The 20,977-nt window shown below is 33.9% G+C and overlaps 1 protein-coding gene across 1 annotated transcript in view; it reads left to right on the plus strand.

Moving 5' to 3' along the window:
- Positions 1 to 20,977, plus strand: part of LOC123525765 (uncharacterized) — a 238,853-nt gene that overhangs the window by 22,872 nt on the left and 195,004 nt on the right. The window contains exon 2 of the mRNA XM_053538484.1: positions 5,586 to 5,693. Coding sequence (XP_053394459.1) covers positions 5,586 to 5,693 — 108 coding nt within the window. The remainder of the gene's footprint in view (positions 1 to 5,585; positions 5,694 to 20,977) is intronic.

Below are 20,977 nucleotides of genomic sequence, written 5' to 3' on the forward strand. Positions count from 1 at the left end.
TACGTTAAAGCTTTGAGCATGTTATTTTGACTGTTTATAGTTATACACTTTACAATTATATTCAATGATATGATTTCTTAAGTGGCGCTCGGTCACAGCCTTTTCTGTCAAGTTATTTGTCAATTTGATAATATACCATTTTGAGTAAGTGTCTAATATTCAGGATGCTTTGTGTGCTTTATGTTGGGGATTTTATGTATAAAAATATGAATATTCTAGGAAATGAGCATGGAAAAGAATCTATTTAGAAAAGCCTACAGACACAATTCTGTAATGGAGCACCGTATAAACGAATGAGAAATAAATCATATAGAAAGTCAGTTATAAACGAATGAGAAATAAATCATCTAGAAAGTAGACTCGTGTTTACCATGAAGTAAATATGATAATAATTTTGTCCGATTATAATTCCATTACTAATAGACAAAAAACATACAAAAAAGCGGCGTACGTATTCAAGGTGAAAAGTACCGCTGCCGCAACATCTTAATAATGTGCCCAAAACTGTGTGATACCACAAATAACTGCCGTTTGATTATCATCTAAGTTTATATGTCCATTGACAGTTTATGTAATTAAGTGAAGAACAGTTTCAGTAGAAAATAGTTAATAGCTTATGAGATATAGAAATACAAGGAAAGTAACATTTGTACTTCATATTGTTGAGTTTGCTTGGCATTTAGCAAGACCGAGGTGGAACTAGTACTACTATATATTGTTTGACTTAGAATCAAAAACAAACGTAGATACGATATATTGCGACATTTACGTCAGTAAAACAATTGCTGTTAAACAGATGAAAATCATGTCCTTATGAAACCTTTTGAAATAATATACGAGGTGTGTTCGGAAAGTTCAAAGACTGTTATCATATAAGAAAAACTGGAAGGGGTATTGTATCAAAAATTCACACGCACATAGATTAACCATACTTGTAATTGTGTACCAATTTTCATTACGATCCAAGATACAGTAAAATTAACACTTCAGTATAGCGCAAAGGCAGCGTCAGTGCCTGCACACATTTCTCTTGCCGCCGAACCCAAGAGTCAAACACATTCTTAAACCATAGGTTGTCGAGGGTTTCCGATACTATCTTGTGTGCGGTTGCCACCCCAATGCCACACGACTCTGCAATCTCGCGTGTTGAAATTATTTTGTCCGAATCCAGCACGGCCTTCACGACGCTAGCCTTCCGAGCTCTCACGCTAGGTCTTCCTGATCTTCTATCATCCTCCGTTGATGGTCTTCCTTCTTTAAACCGGCTATACCATTCAAACACGACAAGACGACTCAATGTCTTCTCACCGAACGACTTATATAGCATTTCACGTGTCCTTCTTGGTGAAACGTCGATGCTTTGGTAAAACTGAATGATAACTCGCTTGTTTTCAATGATGTCGCTATCCATGTTTATGAGAACCTGTGTGTCTATTTTAACGCAGAAACATGATTTGACGTCAACGTAAGTGGATTACGATGTCATTTCAACACAAACATGACGTTTCCCGCGTTTTGATCAGCAAAACATGCGGATATAACCCAAAAGGAAGGTATAAAATACGGTGTGGACCGGCATTGCGTATATGAGGTTGCTATGGACACGATAACTATTCATTGCATTAATATAGAATGTAATATTTTTAAAATATATTAACAAGGCTTATGTCTGGAATTAGTTCAAAGTTGGTTCTTGTATCTTAAAAACATACGAAAATATCGACGGAGTCTTGGAACTTTTCGAACACACCTCGTATATTTTGAAGCATATGTGCTGACGAGAAGAAAAGAAAATAATTATAAAAGTAAGGAAATTTGAGTTTGTACTTTTTAAAGAGTTGTTGGTCTAAAATCATATTAAACATATACGTTCCAATAAGACCTATGATATAGTTATTGATTTAGCATGAATTCACAGGCTAAAAGTGTTTTTGTTCTTTTCAGACTGAAAGATGCGTATTAACCAAATAATTTTTCATGTTAATTATACAAATCGCGATCTAAGCAGAACACTCAAAACAAGTATGAAGTTGTGTGAGTTCTATTAGGAGTCCCGTAAACACAGCAGTTGGAAAAGACAAGCTATCTGTAGGGCTGTCGTTTCTCCGAGGTGTTTGTACACCTGGACGATTACACAGAAGTACATTCAGTTAAATTTTCATTGACAGTGTCAATATATAGCATATTATCAATGAGGTCTTTGTTTTAATATATAATATAATGTTTACTGCATTTAAACAAAAAAAGAAACATTCATAAATAAATACTTGAAACAGTATATGTACGATATCTCCGTATTATATGTGTGCTGATAAGTAATAATCGACATTAAACTGTAACATTATGATAAAATGGATTGTTATTTGAATACTCTAACATAAATTGGCTGTCAATAATTGATGATATATGCCCGGTTTATATTCAACACATGTTTACTTAGCGAGTAAGCAAAAATACTTCTAGGATTGTTTCGAATCTCATGCAATAGCTTTGACTATTGACAGACTAGCCATTCAATGTTAAATAATATAAATTAATGAGGGGGGGGGGGGGGGGGGGGGGGGCAAACTCTCTTTTGTTTTAAAGTTCTGATAAATTAATACTGATGAGGTTAAAAAAGATTAAAAGGTAGTCCAATGGTATCTACGTTTGAGTATAGTTACATAATATATATTTGCTACGCAATAACTTATTCTTCCCTGTCAAATATGATTAAGCTGAAACAAGATTATTTTCTTGTACACATTTGTATCTCATTATGTGCACTTTATTCTCCTGTAAAAGATATTACTAAAGAAGAAGAAAAAGTCAACCTGTGCGTGGAATTCCTGGCAAAATGACAAGGAATAATTGGCTGGTAATTATAACAGTTTCAAATGAAAATAAGCTGACAATCATCGTGCAAAAAACCTCATTCCATACAACGTAATAAGTATCAAGGTCGCTCTATATTTTCAGTTTGCTTTTGCGCAATAAATTTGGTTGTTTCTGTTTGATTGGTAACCGACGCAATGCTTTGGTTACTTATCAGCTGTTGCAAGAACAGTATTTAAATGCCGTGCGGCGGCCCCGTGCGTAGACTCAGTATTTGTATATTCTAGTCCTGTACGTGTGTCATAGAATGCATGAAATTGTACTAATATAAAATAATTCGCTTAAGAAGGTGGTTCGAGATGGCGCATGATGGGTGTTGCAAATTACATTACCTGTCATTAAAAGATTCAATCAACCCGAGTCGTTGATTTTGCTTTTTGGTGCCCTATGCTTTCAAAGGATCTTCTCATAAGTTTTATAAAATTTCACAATAGCAGTCTTTATGTGCTGATTGTTGGCTTTAAACAGTCTCCCCGTATATAGACTCAGTGTTGTGTTCTGTTCTGGTCCTTTGATATCATTCTTTCAATTTTACAATAATATCATTCCTCTTAAGCCGGTGCAATTAGGCTTGTGTGGGTGTGCGTTGCACACTTTATTACCTCTTATGAACAGATTCAGTCAAACCGAGCTTTTTATTTTGTTTGGTGACGTTATATGCATCCCAATGATCTTCTATGAGACAGGTCTGGCTGGAATAATTGTATGCCCAGACTTCCAACACCTACATTAAGTCTAAACCATGAATAAATATGTTTTACTGATAATATGAAGTTGAACATTTTCAACATTGTGGGTAACTTTTTGTAAAGTGGCATTCCTCAAATATATATATTTTGAGCATATTTAACCATCAAATTTGATTTAAAGGCAACTTCTCAAATTTAGGTCAACCTTCAAAATTTAGAGCATTAAACTAAAGACGTATGACGTTAAACGAAGGCATATTGCCTGTTAAATTTGCAAAACTTTTGAAAGGATTAATATTTTTAATTATAACTGGTTTGTCGACAAGGATTACTTGTCAGTAACCCAAAACACCATTTCGGAAACATGTTTTCTCATTAATGTATAACTAGCTCTAGTTTCCTTGTGATAGTGTTGTATTTATAAAATGTAGTGCATTCTCTTTACTCATTATTGCCGAACAATCACAGGTTTTCTGTACACAGCAATACCGTAGCGTTCCGCAGAAGAAAGAAACAGACCAGACTGTAAATAAAGTGAAGGGAATTAAATACATAAGAAAGCCAAAATGATTTGAGCCGTGCCATGAGAAAACCAACATAGTGGCTTTGCGACCAGCATGGACCAGCCTGCGCATCCGCGCAGTCTGGTCAGAATCCATGCTGTTCGCTTTCAAAGTCTAATGCAATTAGAGAAACTGTTAGCAAACAGCATGGATCCTGACCAGACTGCGCGGTCGCAAAGCCACTATGTTGGTTTTGTCATGGCACGGCTCATTAGTCTAAGTTCATCACATGAAACACATTGACCTTGTTTACGACAAGGTAAATGGAAAGAAGTATTTCGGAACATTGACCTTGTTTACGATAAGGTAAATGGAAAGAAGTATTTCGGAACAGATGTATGACAACTTTATTATTCCAGACCTAATTGAATAACCACTGGTATAGAATTCAGCTCTCCAATTCCAGGTACAAAAGTAAACCTTCTGAAAAACTGCAAAGAATGTTGTGATTGCGGAAACAGCTACCTTTCTGAAGTAACGTACATCATGAAACTGCTGACAGCTTATTCAATGATAAGTAGGAAACAATTTCAAGAGAGATAAAATATTGTGCTTTAGAAATAAAGTATTTTGATTCCCCTTAGAATTGAACACTGCTGTTATAAAATTTAAACATTTTAATGGAAAATAAGATATATTAGAATGATTTTTTACTATACAAATAAACTACTTTGTCAAAGTGTTCTTTATTTCTACTGGATAAGTAGCACTAGGATAAGAAAACAGGAAACAGGACAGTTCTGCTTATCATTGAGTTAGCTGTAACTTGTAAATAAAAAAGCCAATGATAAATATAATCATAGAAAAAAAAACTTCTTGATAGTCACCAAACAGTTGTTTTAAACATGACAAACTAAGTACGAAGGTATATAAATTATAGTTATTAAGTTTTGATATTTTAGCCAAAGTTAGTTATTGTTCTCAATGATGATACATTGGTTTACACAAAATTTATATATGAAAATGTTAAATGTATATATCCAACAATGAGAAATAAAAAAAGTTTAATTGGTATCACGTTTGTGTAACAACGTAGCTAGACTGGTTATATTCATCATTTCAATGAATCATTTTGAAAGTGTTTCTTATGCTTTAGTCATTTTGAAGCATTTCTCTTACTGTTCAAGAGTACTTTACTGCAAATAATGTAACACAAAAAGTCATTGTCATCAAAAAAAATACAACATTTTAAGGTAGTGGTTGTAATTACAACATTATAAGGTAGCTGATAGGTAATGACTCTCTGCAATGTATTTTAAGCAATTCAACATTCTCTGGATTGAACTATCACGATCATTGCTTTCCCTGAAAAACGAAAAAATACTGAAAGAGCATATGGAGATTACTTTATTTGATGATTTTCGTTACAGGTCAACAACCTTAAACAAACTATATGCATGTTAGTGTTATTCGATAGTTATGTACGTAATATGTTATATTCATATTATCTTGATTTTAGGGTGTCGTTCGGAAGTAAAGGTTCTATGGTGGAGACGTTGATAATAGAGGATATACCTTATTATACAGAGAGGCATGTCTGCACAAATACCATCAACAATAACAAAAAGTAGGTATTTAAGTAGTTAGTACTATCCAAACGTTAATTCTTTCGTTTTATTCTTCTGTTTATTTTAGCCTCAATTTTTATTTATAGCAGTTGAATATAATATATACTTAATACGGTTTAAACGCATTTGTACATGCATTTGTAGGATTACGATGGTTTCAAGGACAGAAAAAGAGAATAAATGCATGTAGATTATCCTCAAGAAATTACGCCTTTTTTAGTGTCTTTAGTCTATGTAACTCTGCCATTTATTTGCAACAGGTTGTGTCACATAATGGTATATACTGACAATGATTGTGCTTGCCATGTCTGACTGCAAGCAAGATATTCTTTCTAACCAGGCTACCGACTATATTTTATAAATGTACTGTTAGTAATATGAAAAGTACTACCAAACCTCTATGTTTTTGGTGCGTCAAGGTTTCATTTACTATTGTATAAATCTGACATGCAGATATGGTGCCGATTTTTAAACTGTATCTGTCTTAAATGAAATGATTAGGACATCTCAGTACCATATTGCCTTGCTTATTTCAGTGCTAATTAAAAAAGCGTTAACTTTATGATAAATTACATATCAGACGCATATTTATAATACTAGAAGTTGCACATCAGCACTACATGCATATTTAAAGAATACTGCTTCTTTATGACTCACTAAAAAGGTCCAACAATGCAGTAACTATTAGTGATATTTGCACGTTTTTTCCCTAAGTCAAAATGTAAAATGTAGTAAAATATTTTCTAAAAGGTATACAAAACAAATATGATTTACTGTATTAGTTGTGTTGACAATGCATAGAGATTTCTTCTTTCTATATCATTTGTTATTGGCACCAGATCGTCGTGGAAGCAGTTGGCAACTTTATAGCGTTAAAAATGGTTAATAGATTTTTGGGTTGGTTAATGATAACAAAATATGTGTGACTGTGCACTGCAAGATCTCTGATAATTGTAATTCTATCTTAAGGTTAATTTGTACAAATTTAAAACTTATCATCAGGCAATAATAGAGTGGACAGACTTGTTAGTTTCATTCAAATGGTAAAGCCAATAATATGGTTCAACATCCGGAATCAAGTGTTAGTCGTAAACAGTATTATCTCCTGCAGTCCTTAAAATAGCTTAGCCCCGGTGACAGATTCGAAGAGTAATTATTTTGTGATTTATTTGGCCGCTATAGACGTTTTTATAACGAGGGAAATTAAGTTGCAGATAACCAATTTACCAGTTTTCAATTTACGCTTGAGTCAGGATTTTCCAAGAGGTGCAGAGGTAAAACCATGAATTCTTAACTAAAGAAAAAAACCATCCTCTGTGAAATGCGACATAAAATACATTTGACTTGTCGTATCTTTTAAATCTTAAATAAATTATAACTTCTTATATTGTAAAGCTTTTGCAAAGCTATTCTAGAAAGTTCTGCTGCTAATAAAATCAAATGATATTTTAGAATAAACAATTTGAGGAAAGTAACAACTTACAAATACTATTAAAATGCCGTTGAGAGTATCCTGTTTTATATATTCAGAGGATATTTTCAAGTATTGTTTTAACGGCTGAAGTAAAGGTGTTTGACTGTCGCGATCATAATCGTGGAATGTGAAGTGTTAATGCATTGGTAAATCTCATTTTAATGTTATTCAAAAAGCTTACTGTAAAAAATGAAAGAAGGCTTTATTGCGTTTCCTCCAATATAACTCATGGATTCTAAATGAATTTCAGACCGCTGACACATTAACTGTCTATCAGGAGTACAAGTAGATAGTAGTTTTAAGAGAAACATTTTCTATTAAATACAGCAGTTGAATTATGATGTGTTACTCCGTGAAAACATGAATAAAAACAATTCGACATTCAAACCGAACCGTGAGTACACAAATATTAACAAAAATAATACGGCACTATTTCTATAGCAATAAGCTCACACATTGATAACGAATAAAAAAGAAAACCTTAGATATAAATTACAAAAGAAAATACAAGTCTCCCATGTACTGATAAAGAATAAATAAAAACAGAAGGATCTACATCAGGGAGAAAGTGTAACTCTGCTAGTTTTGCAAAAGCTATTGCTGTAAACAATTCATCAAAGCAACTCCATCCAGAAATATACATAAGGAACAGTGCACGATGGCCGTTTCTTCGAACATTTGTAATATGGTGTTAAATTTATGAAGCTGGAGTCATCTTTAAAATTTTCAAAAATCACACATTATAGGTTTAAAACGATATTAATTCCGCTGATAAAATGAAAGCGTTTTAATTACTATTATAAGGTTGGGGAAATATATATGGTTCCTTCGGATTTGCACTTATATATCTTGTTGAAATCATTTTATGATATACACGTTTATTGTGTCATTTGCTCAGGTCATGCAGTTGTTACATTTCTGCTCCCTGAACATGTTATGACCTAAATATTTCAAAAGTTAAGTTTGTATTTTGCTCTTTTCACGCAAAATAGGCGCCTTGTATTTCAATTTCAATTATCTAACTGTTACAAAGTAGAGAATGTTTCCTGCCAAGACCCATGCTAACAGAACTTCGTACTGTATTGTCTGTTAGCAATATTTGTGTGCTATCTTGAATGTTTGCCAAACGAATATTCCTAAAATCAACATTTTTTTTGAAAAAAAAAATAATTGAACGTCACAGGGTGATAGAAGCAATTAATGCAAAAGAAATGGTTCATTCAAGCCTGCAGCTGTGTTATGCCAAATATAAGACGAGAATACGTCGAAAAGTAAACAAGTATATGAGATATCTTGAAATTTAACAGCGTATGTTTAAGTATACAAAAAACAGGATCTCGTTTGCAAATCAAAATCCGGTGAAATGTTTCACAGAAATATTGTAGAACTTTATGTTTTAATGTTTCATCTTTTGTGTAAGTCTTTTGATACTTTGAGTACCATTACCTTCTACTGTTGTCTGTCAGAGAGTCTTACATTATTAGACGCTGTTTTCCATACATCAACGTGATCACAATCGTAATGTATCTCATAGGATTTACAGAACGTTTCAATTCTGTAATAAATCACAATTACTCTTTCTATCTGGTATCCCTGTAGATTGCTAGAACCGTCGTAATAAATCCTTCTTGCTCCGCTTTTCTGTAATCATTACTATTTTGTGGTTTCCGTTGTATCTGCTATTGCATTTAATCTGGAATTGAAAGATCATGAGAGCCAAATGTATCAAGTTATTATGACTTATGAAGTTTTCTTTGGAAAACTCAAAAACTGTGATAAGAATTCAGAAAAATGTAAGCGGAATCCTTCTAAAAATTGTTTTTAAGTAATTTAACCCTTAGCCTGCTAAATTTCTATAATGGACTGGTCCATCATTCAATTTGGGCAATACCATTTATTATTCAAAGGGGTGTTCACTGAAAATTTACTGACTGAATAGCGAACAGTACAGACCATGATCAGACTGCACGGATGTGCAGGCTGATCTTGGTCTGCACTGGTCGCAAAGGCAGTATCACATGCCGCCAGCAGGCTAAAGGTTAAAATCATTGCTTATTTTCAGTTTAGAGTTTCAACTTAGCCGGTTATGGCATTTCAACATTTTACCATGGCATTTGTAATATGTACCAAGTAATACTATGTCAGGTCTACATAATAAGATTTAATGTTCTTTATTATCAGATATATTATTCGGTTTGAGTAGGTGAAATTTTGTTTTGCCTGCATACTTAAGTGAAAACATTCAAACTAAATGTATGTTATAAAACACTGTATTTAAACCTAGCATTCATTTTTGCCGAAATTAACAACAAATGCAATATTTAAAATATGTAGAGAAAGTTGTAGATATTTGGTTTGTAACCATGAGTACCGTGTGAATGGTTGCATGCTATTATCTATATTTAAATGAAATAATTATACTGTAGATATGACATGTTTTCTTCTCAAAAATAACTAAAAACAAGATTGATTTATTGATTTCGGTAAATATGTTGACAAATGTGAAGATTTCAAATTATTTGTTAATCATATTTTTTTCTTGCTACGATCGTAATGAACATGCCAAGTGTCAGGAGGAAAATTACGGTAAAACTAATTAAGGCAACAATCAGTATTTTATGTTCAAATTGCATGTTTGCATGGTTTTTGGTTCTGAACAGCTTTCAATATTGACCAAAAGCACTTTTTTCTGATTGATGAATGCACATTTATTAGCTAAACATATAAAACTATTTTGTCATTGCGGCCGCGACGGCAGTTGATGGTACATGTTGCCCATATACAAAAATGTACAATACTTCTGTTTCAATGAAATATGAACTGTATTTGATATCATATTTAACGGTGATCAGACCTTTCCTGTCACAACAAGGCCAAAATACATAATTGTGAGATGACTGAATATTGGATGAAATTGTCTGCAACACATCAGCAGTGAGGCAAGATCAAATAAAATACATTTATCGGATACGTCTTAGCTTCAGGCGTCTTTGATTACTCTTTCGTTTCAGTGGAGACAAGACCTTAATTAAAAGTTATTAAGAAAACTTTTAGTGTTTATCCTCGAAAATATGTAGTTTACAACATGTAGCTGTTAGACAAACCGGTCTCTTAACAATGTTAAATGATATTTTTGTGCAATGATAATTTGTCCTGAGACGGGGACGATCTTTAAAGAGGAGAGATTGAAATTACTTAAAACGCATACAGGACAAAAATGACGACAAGCACTTATTGACGTTGAATTTTAATACACTTTTGTATTCCACCTCAGTAACAAACTACTCTTCAAGACGTGCATTTGCTTTTCAGAGCTACACTCTGTATATTTTTTTTCCAGACAGCTGTGGTTTCTAGGAGTCTTTTCAAATGACAAAATGCCGTTTATGATAATAAAACAGTAATTTGCATAAATACTAAATAATGAAAAAGAATGGAAAACAACTCCGTTTTTCTGACAGAAATCAGCTCAGAATATGAGAATATGTACGCCGTAAAATTACTGGCTCCATTTTATGACGGATAATAACAAACTTTATACACATAGAATTTTGAATTAACATTGACCGAGAAATTATTTATTAAATTCCATTTGGAATCTTACGTAAATGTACCTTTTTTGTGTCTTTTTCTCGAGTGATATTTGTATAAAGTTTATGAAACACATTTTAAACACAAACTTCAGTTGAAACTCTCTACTATGATTTGAAATAATTCGTTTAAAATCATTTGTTTTATTTAATATAATCTTGTGACAGCATGTTATATACATATAAATATATCATTGACCATCAAAGATTCTGCTCAGTAATGATTATAACAGTAGAGGTGTCCTCTTAACCACTGACGTATGTTGGCACGCATAGCTTGCAGCATCCATATCAGTTAAAACCTCGCTGATAGTATAAACACAACATCACTGAATAGAAGGATATGTATGTACAATAAAAGGAAGTGTTGTCAAGGAAAACATATATAATTCATCCATTTAATAAACGTATATATAACAGCTATTGTCAAACCAAAAATGACATTAGTTAAATGCGGCTAAACTTCCTTTTCTGAAGTACCATTCTTTTCTTTGTTGAATACCATGATAATAAACAACTGACAATTTACCACATATTGCGGAAATTAAACTAATGATCGTCCTATTTCAAGCCCTAGGAGGAGTATGTTAAACTTTCGCTTTAAACTTATATTTTCACGTATTTACCAGCATCACATGGATCTCCAGGAATTGCCCTGCCTTTACTTAGACTCAGTGCTATTCTGTTTACTGACCATTTGGGATCATGGAATGCATTTTGTTTTACTATTATAATAGAATTCTGCCTATTATAATAAACCGGTGCTAGGAGGCGTGAAGGGTGTTGCACAATTCATTACCTGTCATAAACAGATTCAATCAAAATGAGTCTGCTATTAGTATGTTGCTTCCAAAGGGTTTTCTTATAGATTTTATATTCTCTTCGGACATGGCTCTCAACCAGAAATGGACAAATTATTCAGTCTTCATCAAAGAATGTCATTTACTAGCGTGATGTTTGCCATTACGTTGCCTTGTATTAACCCTCAGGAAATTGTCTGTCTGACATGATGAACTAACTTAATTACAACAAATCTTTTTCTATTAATGAAATCACGGATTGTACGACATTTATGTCGCTATACGTAAAGGTTAGGTTTTGTTTAAAGTGGGACAGCTGTATACAGGCAAGACCGAATTGTTTGAAAGTGTGTGTAGTGAAATCAGTGCTGCCCTCCATGGTGTCCTACTTGATGCGGATTTCTCAGAGAAAGTCTGTAAATAGAATTCTCTGAAAGAAGCTGTACCTGAGTATGGGACAGTCATACTTTTCTAATTATGGTTGTCAGTATTGAGTAAGTTTCTTCTGTCACGAACGTTAATATTAGAGCCGTGCCATGAGAAAACCAACATAGTGGCTTTGCGACCAGCATGGATCCAGACCAGCCTGCGCATCCGCGCAGTCTGGTCAGGCTCCATGCTGTTCGCTAACAGTTTCTCCGATTCCAATAGGCTTTAAAAGCGAACAGCATGGAGTCTGACCAGACTGCGCGGATGCGCTGGCTGGTCTGGATCCATGCTGGTCACACATCCACTATGTTGGTTTTCTCATGGCACGGCTCATTTATTATTAGCGTGGAACACTTACATCTGTTTTAACGAAGACAAAGTGAGTAAAGTTACTATGTTCCCGACACTTTGGGAATGTTTTGTGAATCATGAAGGATAAACAACGTCTTACCTTCCAAAATGTTACACGAGTCCCTAACATCCTTTTGTTGTATTGTGCTTTTAGCCAAGTCTGATATGCTTTGTTAGCTTTTGTCGGTAGTCACTCTGAATGTTAAATGTTTCAAAGAGGACCATGTGTAGATGATACAAATTAAGCAAAATGGTATGAGCTGTTGTTTTATTTGATAAAACACCTCTAAATACAATACATTTGTCGCGTTTATGCAATATAAAAATTATAAAGGAATGCGTACAGTACATATTCCTGTATATGGTTTATTTCCGCTGCTTAAGACAGTCTGTGGCATATACTGTGTGACAACAGTCGTGCTCCTTTTGGATTATGATTTTACTTGCAGAAACGCAGTGATGTGTATATAAATTACACTGTTACAGTAATCGATGATATAAATTGTGTCGATCATGTTACTAATGTCGCTTTCAAATGATATATATGATTTATTTTTGTTGGGCAATTTAACCCTGTAACAATCCTATAATAGTTGTAATGATATATATAGTGCTTAAATTATACAAGTCCTTGAATTATTCACATGCTAGAAAATAGTAAACATCAATAAAAAACCAAAGATCAATATCAAGAACAAGTGTTACTCCCAAACAATTTTTTATTGTGCAATCGTTCTTAACTGACGTTTTCTATTTGAGAATACTCGGTGGCAGATGGCAAGTATTACTATTCTGAGATATAGATATTTTTATAACGACAGAAATTAAAGGTCCATTACTAAGGGAAAGTGAGTTGGCAATTTTTTTCATAGCCAGTGCATAGACTTCTGCAAAACACTAAATAATGAAGATTGGCAGGTCAAAATTTACAGAAGGTCTTTGGAACTCAAAGAAATGTATGTGTATTATGTTAAAATTTCAATGAATCGACAGAGTGACCCCCCAGGTCTTTTTAACTTTCTTCATACTTCATAGAAAAATAATTGTACATATACTGCGATTTATTTCGAATATCTACATACCAACTTTCATTTTCCAATAAAATGAAATAGTTTCTGTGCTTTTTAAAAGAAATTAAAATGTTCACTTTCCTTAGTATTGGACCTTTAAGTTACTTAACTATTCAATGACGTGCAATTTCTGAATTATTGATCATTATTAGGGAAACGTCAATGTCAGTAATGATACTGAGCTGGTGTATTGTTGCGGTGATTGGTTCGTATAAACTATATCTATACATCTATTAGAATAGCTGTAAAACCTCAATATTAAAACGTAGACACACAGTGATGCATACATTATCAATAAAAAAGGAACATGCTGCAGCTGTAAAAATGCTTCTTACAAAAATTTGAAATGCTTTTACATTTAACTTTCTACAGCTTCCTACCTTTGTACATATGTCAGGAGTCAAGTTTGTTTTCAGACGTTATCATGGACTGTGCAAAGGAAAATTACTGTTGTCTTACTGAAGGTATTCGTTTAATATCTTTTCAACAAGTGATTTCTTTGATTCGCTACATTTATAACACCTTACAATAAGTATAGCTCTTACATGTCACACAGCATTTATTACTCAGAGTTTTCTGCAAACCAATTCTGCTTGTAAGTTCGGGTATTTTCCAAGATAATGATATTAAAGTGTCATTGATGGTCGTCTGCATTTATGATATTTTAGCATTGTCGGTATAAGAAGTTAGTGAAATTATTATGCTATCATGAAAATGATCTTGGAATATGAAGTGATAATCTTCGGCAAATGTCACTAAAATTCAAAGCAAAGAGATAATAGAAAGAACTGAAAAGAGAGATTCAAAGCGTTTTTCATCCTTATCACTGATGAATGCAAATTTATTTCCAAAGCGCTTATACGCTATCCCTCTGAGATATAAATGGAACATGACAAAAATATTTTTGAAAGGCAATACTTCAAAACAAGAATGATGGACAGTTAAATAATTCCAATTAAGATTGAATTTAAACATATCGGCCAATTTTATGAATTAATCGAATCCTAAATAATGTGTATATTTCCTTTAATGGACAACGTTGTTAAGTATCTCCTTCTAGAAAGATGGCTGTAATAAATATTTTGGAATAATGTGTGACGGTTGTGCTTTTGTTGTATGGCTTAAAGTTTGGCTATTATCTATTAACGCTGAAGTTGATTCAAATGCGAGTTCTTCGATAACTCAAATACATTTTGCAGTTTGAACGGTATTAGTTTAGTAGGTTTAACTAATGGGTTGTAGTCATTAGACAAATGTTAAATGATTGACGAAATGTCAGCAGTTAATTATAACGGAAAATGCAAATACATTTTTCGCCACAAACCTTAAGTAAGTTGTCGATTGCATTTATACAGCTATTCTATCCACTTCTTGAAACACATCATTACCTAAAAAAATCTAAATTTATTTTCACTTTCCTCTCTTTTCATAAACTATAGGCGCCTGGTTATTCAATTTGAATTATATAAACGTTGTACAAGGTAACGGAGGTTTCCTGTCTAGCGCCAATCAAACGGTACTTCCTGCTATCTTGTCTGCTAGAATGACTTATTCAAGAGCTATTTGAACGTTTGCCAGATGAAATTTTCTAAAATCAACATTTGTTAAAAATAATTGAACGTCACCTGTTGATAGAAGCAATTAGTGCAGACAAAATTGGCTCTTTCTTGTCTGCATCTGTGTTTAGGTGAAGTTTAGACGAAGATTAGCCGATGAGTAAACCAGTATTTTCATTGAAAGTGATTTTTTGTTGGGTTTAACGTCGCACCGACTCAGCTCAGGTCATATGGCGAATTTCCAGCTTTGATGGTTGAGGAAAACCCAAGGCTCCCCTCCGTGCATTATTTCATTCGGTAGACCTTCTTAAGTCAGCTGGATTGCTTCCTTACATGAAGAATTCAACGCCCCGAGTAAGGCTGATTTCGGTGAGGGGCAAGTGATTTAAAGTCAGCGACCTTAACCACCGAAAATGAAATTAGCATGTATATGAGCATACCCCCCCCCCCCCCCCCCATTGTTCTTTTTTTTGGGGGGTAGGTCAGTAAAACATTGATCGTTTCGACCTTTTACTGTAGCCTGTCAGAGACTTGATTATTACATTATGAGATTCTTTCTGGTGGTAGGTGCAGATGGCAATATCCGGTTCGGGGGTAGCTGTTTTGGTGGAACGAGGCTCTGCCAAGTTACCGCGTAAACAGTTACCCGAGAGCCGGATATTTTCATTTGCACTTATCACCAGTGACAGAATCTTTTTCTTGTATGCCATATTGAACAAGTTATAGTAAAAATGAATTCAAATTATAGCACTTAATACATCACTTTTTTCTTACAGTATCGCATTAACAAAGCGCGGGAACATTACGTTACAAATACAAACGCAATGTAATAGGTCCGGTTTTTTTTTTCATCTGCAGTGAAACGCTATTTTTTGCCGGAAAATAACGTTTTCTAAATCGGAAAATATATTGTAAGGAACAAAGTGAAACTATCAAGGTATTTGATTTATATCCGGTTTTACGTAAAATCATTATAATTACTACGCAAATCTGCTACAAAGATGAAGTTCGTTATACGTCATTTAGAACACGAGAGTCATCTTACGTCCCGGATGTAAGATGCAGTTTTCAAGCGCTGGTGAAATCACCAGAAATCCCAGTCTGGTATGCAAGAACTGTCTTCTTTTGCCGGTATCAGCCCGATCAGTCGTAATGTTTTGTGTTTTCGTCATAACCGCTGTCACAGTCAATCTGTTATAGATAAAGATCAAGTTTGAGAGGGCAAAACTTAGAAATGTCATAAGTCTCAACAGAACAATATGTTATGTTATTTTGCAGCGTACAAAGTACACAAAAGAAATGATAATCATAATTTGTCCTGCACTTTCATTTACAGCATTTTTGCGAATTTTCGTACCAGCTCTTTTTGGTTGGAAATTTTGTTCAACCAGTCTCCTCTCACAGCGTCTCGTAGGCAATGAAACAAAGTGTCAAAAAGGATAGTTGCTAACACTGTCAGGATACTTAGACAAATTTTGTGAAAATTGCTATTCGAGCAATTCAGCATTGTCTCCTTCCTAACACTGCCTTTTAATGTGATACATTTATACTGAAAATACATTTATCATGTCTACAATATGACCTTTGTAGTTTTAAGGCATACAACTGTAGCTTAATGAAGTACCGGATTTTCATAAGTAAACCTTTAATTAAAGTACTTGCGTACCTGGATAATCTATATTGCATTGAACACCTAAATGTAATTATAAGTTGCCCTTTGAACCTGTGAATTGCGGTTGAGTTCAAATATAAAATCCGCAGTTAGTGGACAATTGTTTTGTTTTAGAAGTATATCTTTAAAAAAAACGCGTAACTATTTCATCAAAAGTGCAAAACACTGTCAATACAAGAAAACTGTGACACATAATATCACATGATGGCTTCTAGAACTTTCAATGAGTACAATTAAATATCTCTCATCGGGAAAAGTACCAAAGAGCAAAAAAGTATTAATATTATTCCTCATTTTAACAAATGCAGGTCCAAATCGGAATTTGGGCTAATAATACACACGGCTAGACAAATGAGCAACCATGTAATAAGAAAGATATACTATAATTGTTAAAGGCACTGACCTCCAGATCGTACGAAAACATATTAGATAACAAAAAATATTGCTATATTCATTAAGAAGGCTCTAAAACGTAGTTATTTATAGATTTTCTGATGGTATGGAAACACAAAAGAATTAGTTGGGTTTTTTTTCTAGTTTTTTTTTTCAAAATTGGAAAGCGTTTGTAACGGGGTACCGGATGTAAACTGCCTTGATTAAAAAGCTTTATATTTAACGACCATTATGTACGTGTTCCTCCGTGGTGTACTGGTCAAGAACGCAGGAAACGTTTTATTGCCGGGGCGACCCGGGCTTAAATCCTGACTCGGACATGTTGTTATTTTTTCACTTGATTTCGCATTTTTAAGATAGTTAAGGAACAAAAACTCATATTCTATGTTCGTAACTTGATCAAACTTCAGTTTTAAAGAAAGATAATTTTAGCCAAAGTCTAAAGGTCAGTGCCTTTATATAAGTTGAGCAAAACCTGAAGAAGATTATATAATGTGTTATATACATTTTTTGTACAATGCACTAAGTCTTACTTTTAGACTAACCCTTCATATACTTGCGGTTATATAGTCTGGCTCCCTGGCTGCATGGTTATTTTTTAAATACTGCAAACATTTTATAAGTAAATTTTAAGCCTCTAAAAAGCACATTTTATCTGATGGCTAAACCATACATATGTTCGGAGCCATGGGCAATAACAAATGTTAATACAGACACAACCTGCTGGAGTTATTTCCACTGTTAATGAAGAAAATTTATATATTAGATATATGACAGATAAAACATAGTGACGGGAGCCAGTCTAGCGGTAATATGGTAACAATTGTATGCATTAAATAATAAAAAATAATTTAGTTAATATTTACATACATAAAGTTTTCAAGGTATATTGTTAAATGTATTATGCTATATAAAGATTAATTAGATCAAGTAATATTTTCAGTGATATCGTGTTTAAATGTTTCATTTAAAGAGACGTTTGCTACACGAACTAAAGAAAACCAAATCTGTTTTTCTTTTGTCTCACAATATTTCTAAAATATAAATCTTTATATTATAACGATAACATCAACAATAACTTCAATGATGACATTTAAAGATACCGTTATTACTAAGTCAAGAATTTATCGATAGAGTAAAATATAATACTATCTTCAATATTTGTTTGGTACCAGACACAATGGTACGTTTGATAGACATTCTTTTGTATGACTCTTCTGTTACATTATCGAATGCACAAATGATGCGCATACAAAACTGCTGTAATACTAATTCAAAAAGTACAATAAAGGTCAAAATTCTGACTAAATGCATTAAAGAGTTCATGGCCTTCTCAATAACCTTATCATGGTTACCAAGTTACAGACTTTTAAAGAAGAACTACTAATATGTAACCAGGAATGGGCTCCATTTTCTGTTTAACCCAAATTTATTTACGGTGAACTTAATCAAATGGTTCTCGTTTCTAAGCCATAATAATCAAATGTTGCCATCACTGGGATTTGAACCGATGCTCTTCGTAGAATTTTACCATAAAAGTACCATAGATCACCTCTTTAAATCACTACACCATCGCGGATATTTTACAACACAAAACACCTAAATCGGAAGACAGTTTCGTATTTTAATTGGGGTAGCATATTTCCATTGCAGCCATTGCTTTACTATTTTTGCTTGTCAGGCATTTGCTTCTTCGTGGAAAGAGGACGATTATGGTGTCATTATTGATAATGACGACACATTCGGTAATCATCGGCAGTTCCCGCCGTATTCGCTAAAGCTGGAATGTTATTCTTATAGTTAAATATATTTTATTTTATTTATGTAGATCTACTGTTTTATTTGTTTAACTTCTGTACGATTAATATCTTATCAAGACGAACATCCGCCGCTAAAATAAACCTTGTTATTTCCGAGTAATAACCCTAATTATTTCAGAATAGTTTTGAAGCCATTTATCGGGACAATTACAGACCATATAGTTTGTAAACAACTGTGTGTTGTTTTAAGTATCAATATATAATCTTCAGTCTTGACAACAACACAATTTGCTGTCCTCCTAAAGCCACCACTGAAAATCTGTTCTTGATTTTATACTGCTGGGCATACTTCGAGGTCGCCTATGATACTTGCGTTATTCGGTTCTCCTTGGAATACAAACACAAATTACTACTCAGATAATAAATGAGCCGTGCCATGAGAAAACCAATATAGTGGGTTTGCGACCAGCATGGATCCAGACCAGCCTGCGCATCCGCGCAGTCTGGTCAGGATCCATGCTATTCGCCAACACTTTCTCCAAATCCAATAGGCTTTAAAAGCGAACAGCATGGAGCCTGACCATACTGCGCGGATGCGCAGGCTGGTCTGGATCCATGCTGGTCGCAAACCCACTATGTTGGTTTTCTCATGGCACGGCTCATTAATGTCAAATAAAAGGAGCTCACTTGATTCAGTTTAAATGTATTCACGGTTTACAATCCGCCTTTGTCCTGAAAGGTCATCTTTTGTCAATATATCTCAATACAATGTGTGTCCATAAGTGCACATCTGAAATGTAACGAAAAATATAGTAATGATACATGATGCAATATATGCCTATTTAAATTAAGCAAATGGGTTTCCAGGAAATATTATGAAACGCAGACATAATTATAAACATGATTATGCAATAGCTTCTTGAGAACCTAGGAGAGAGCGTTCATTTCACACTCTTAAATCAACCTATCAATCTAAAGTAATACAAGATATTATCTCATCAGGCAATTTGTATCCATCATCGACAAAATCTATTTCTGGAGAAACGTTGAATCCATTAGAAAAGTCTTTTTTATTTGAAAGATTCCCAAACTGAACAATTAGTGCCATCACTTCCGTTTCAAAAGCTCATTTGTTACAGTGTAAAAGACATCAAAGACATTTTTTTTTGCTTTGAAAGAACTCAAAGCTAATTCAAATTATGAATGTAACAATGATTGAGTCTGTTCATGAGAGATAATGAAATGTGCAACACATCGTACGACCCCCACCTTCCCCACTTTAACTAGCACCGACTTACGAGTAAAGTTGAATGAACTCAATTATCCAAAAGAACCAGAAAATATAACAACACTGAGTCCAAGAACGGGGAGACGTTTTACAGCTGCCACACGGCACTTAAAGACGGTTGTTATGATACTTAACGAAATCCATAAGATCATTTGGGAGCATAGAACAAAACCAAGAATAATAGAGCCGTGCCATGAGAAAACCAACATAGTGGGTATGCGACCAGCATGGATCCAGACCAGCCTGCGCATCCGCGCAGTCTGGTCAGGCTCCATGCTGTTCGCTTTTAAAGCCTATTGGAATTGGAGAAACTATTAGCGAACAGCATGGATCCTGACCAGACTGCGCGGATGCGCAGGCTGGTCTGGATCCATGCTGGTCGCATACCCACTATGTTGGTTTTACCATGGCACGGCTCAATAGTAACAGACTCCGTTCATGAGAGGTAATGAAATGTGCAAACTTTTGTCTGCCACGTATGTCTTTCAAACTACGTTTAACTAATCCAATTTGCTCTTTATCAAGTCATTGCTTGTTTTTTAATTCTCACAAAGTTATATATTCTGTATCAAGTATTCCTTTAGAGATAATATGGTTATGATACGCATGAAATTCTATCCAGAACAAGTAGTTTTTCGTACCAAAAAGAGCAAAATAAATTTAAGAAAGTCGGATTTTTGTTCCGAAATTAAACTTTTTCTGATATAGTATGTATAGTAGATGGCGAGTCCTTAATTTGCTTAAAGCAACCTCATAAAAAAGCGTAACGGCAACTTGAAACCGGAAATAGAACAGAAAACATCATTCAGTTCCAAAACATACTATAAACTGTTATACAGCTTTTTTTTCTTTTGTGTAATCTCAAATTACAGGTAAACATTTAAAACAAATACCAACTAT

The sequence above is a fragment of the Mercenaria mercenaria genome, chromosome 3, assembly GCF_021730395.1.
Source record: "Mercenaria mercenaria strain notata chromosome 3, MADL_Memer_1, whole genome shotgun sequence".
NCBI lineage: Eukaryota > Metazoa > Mollusca > Bivalvia > Venerida > Veneridae > Mercenaria > Mercenaria mercenaria.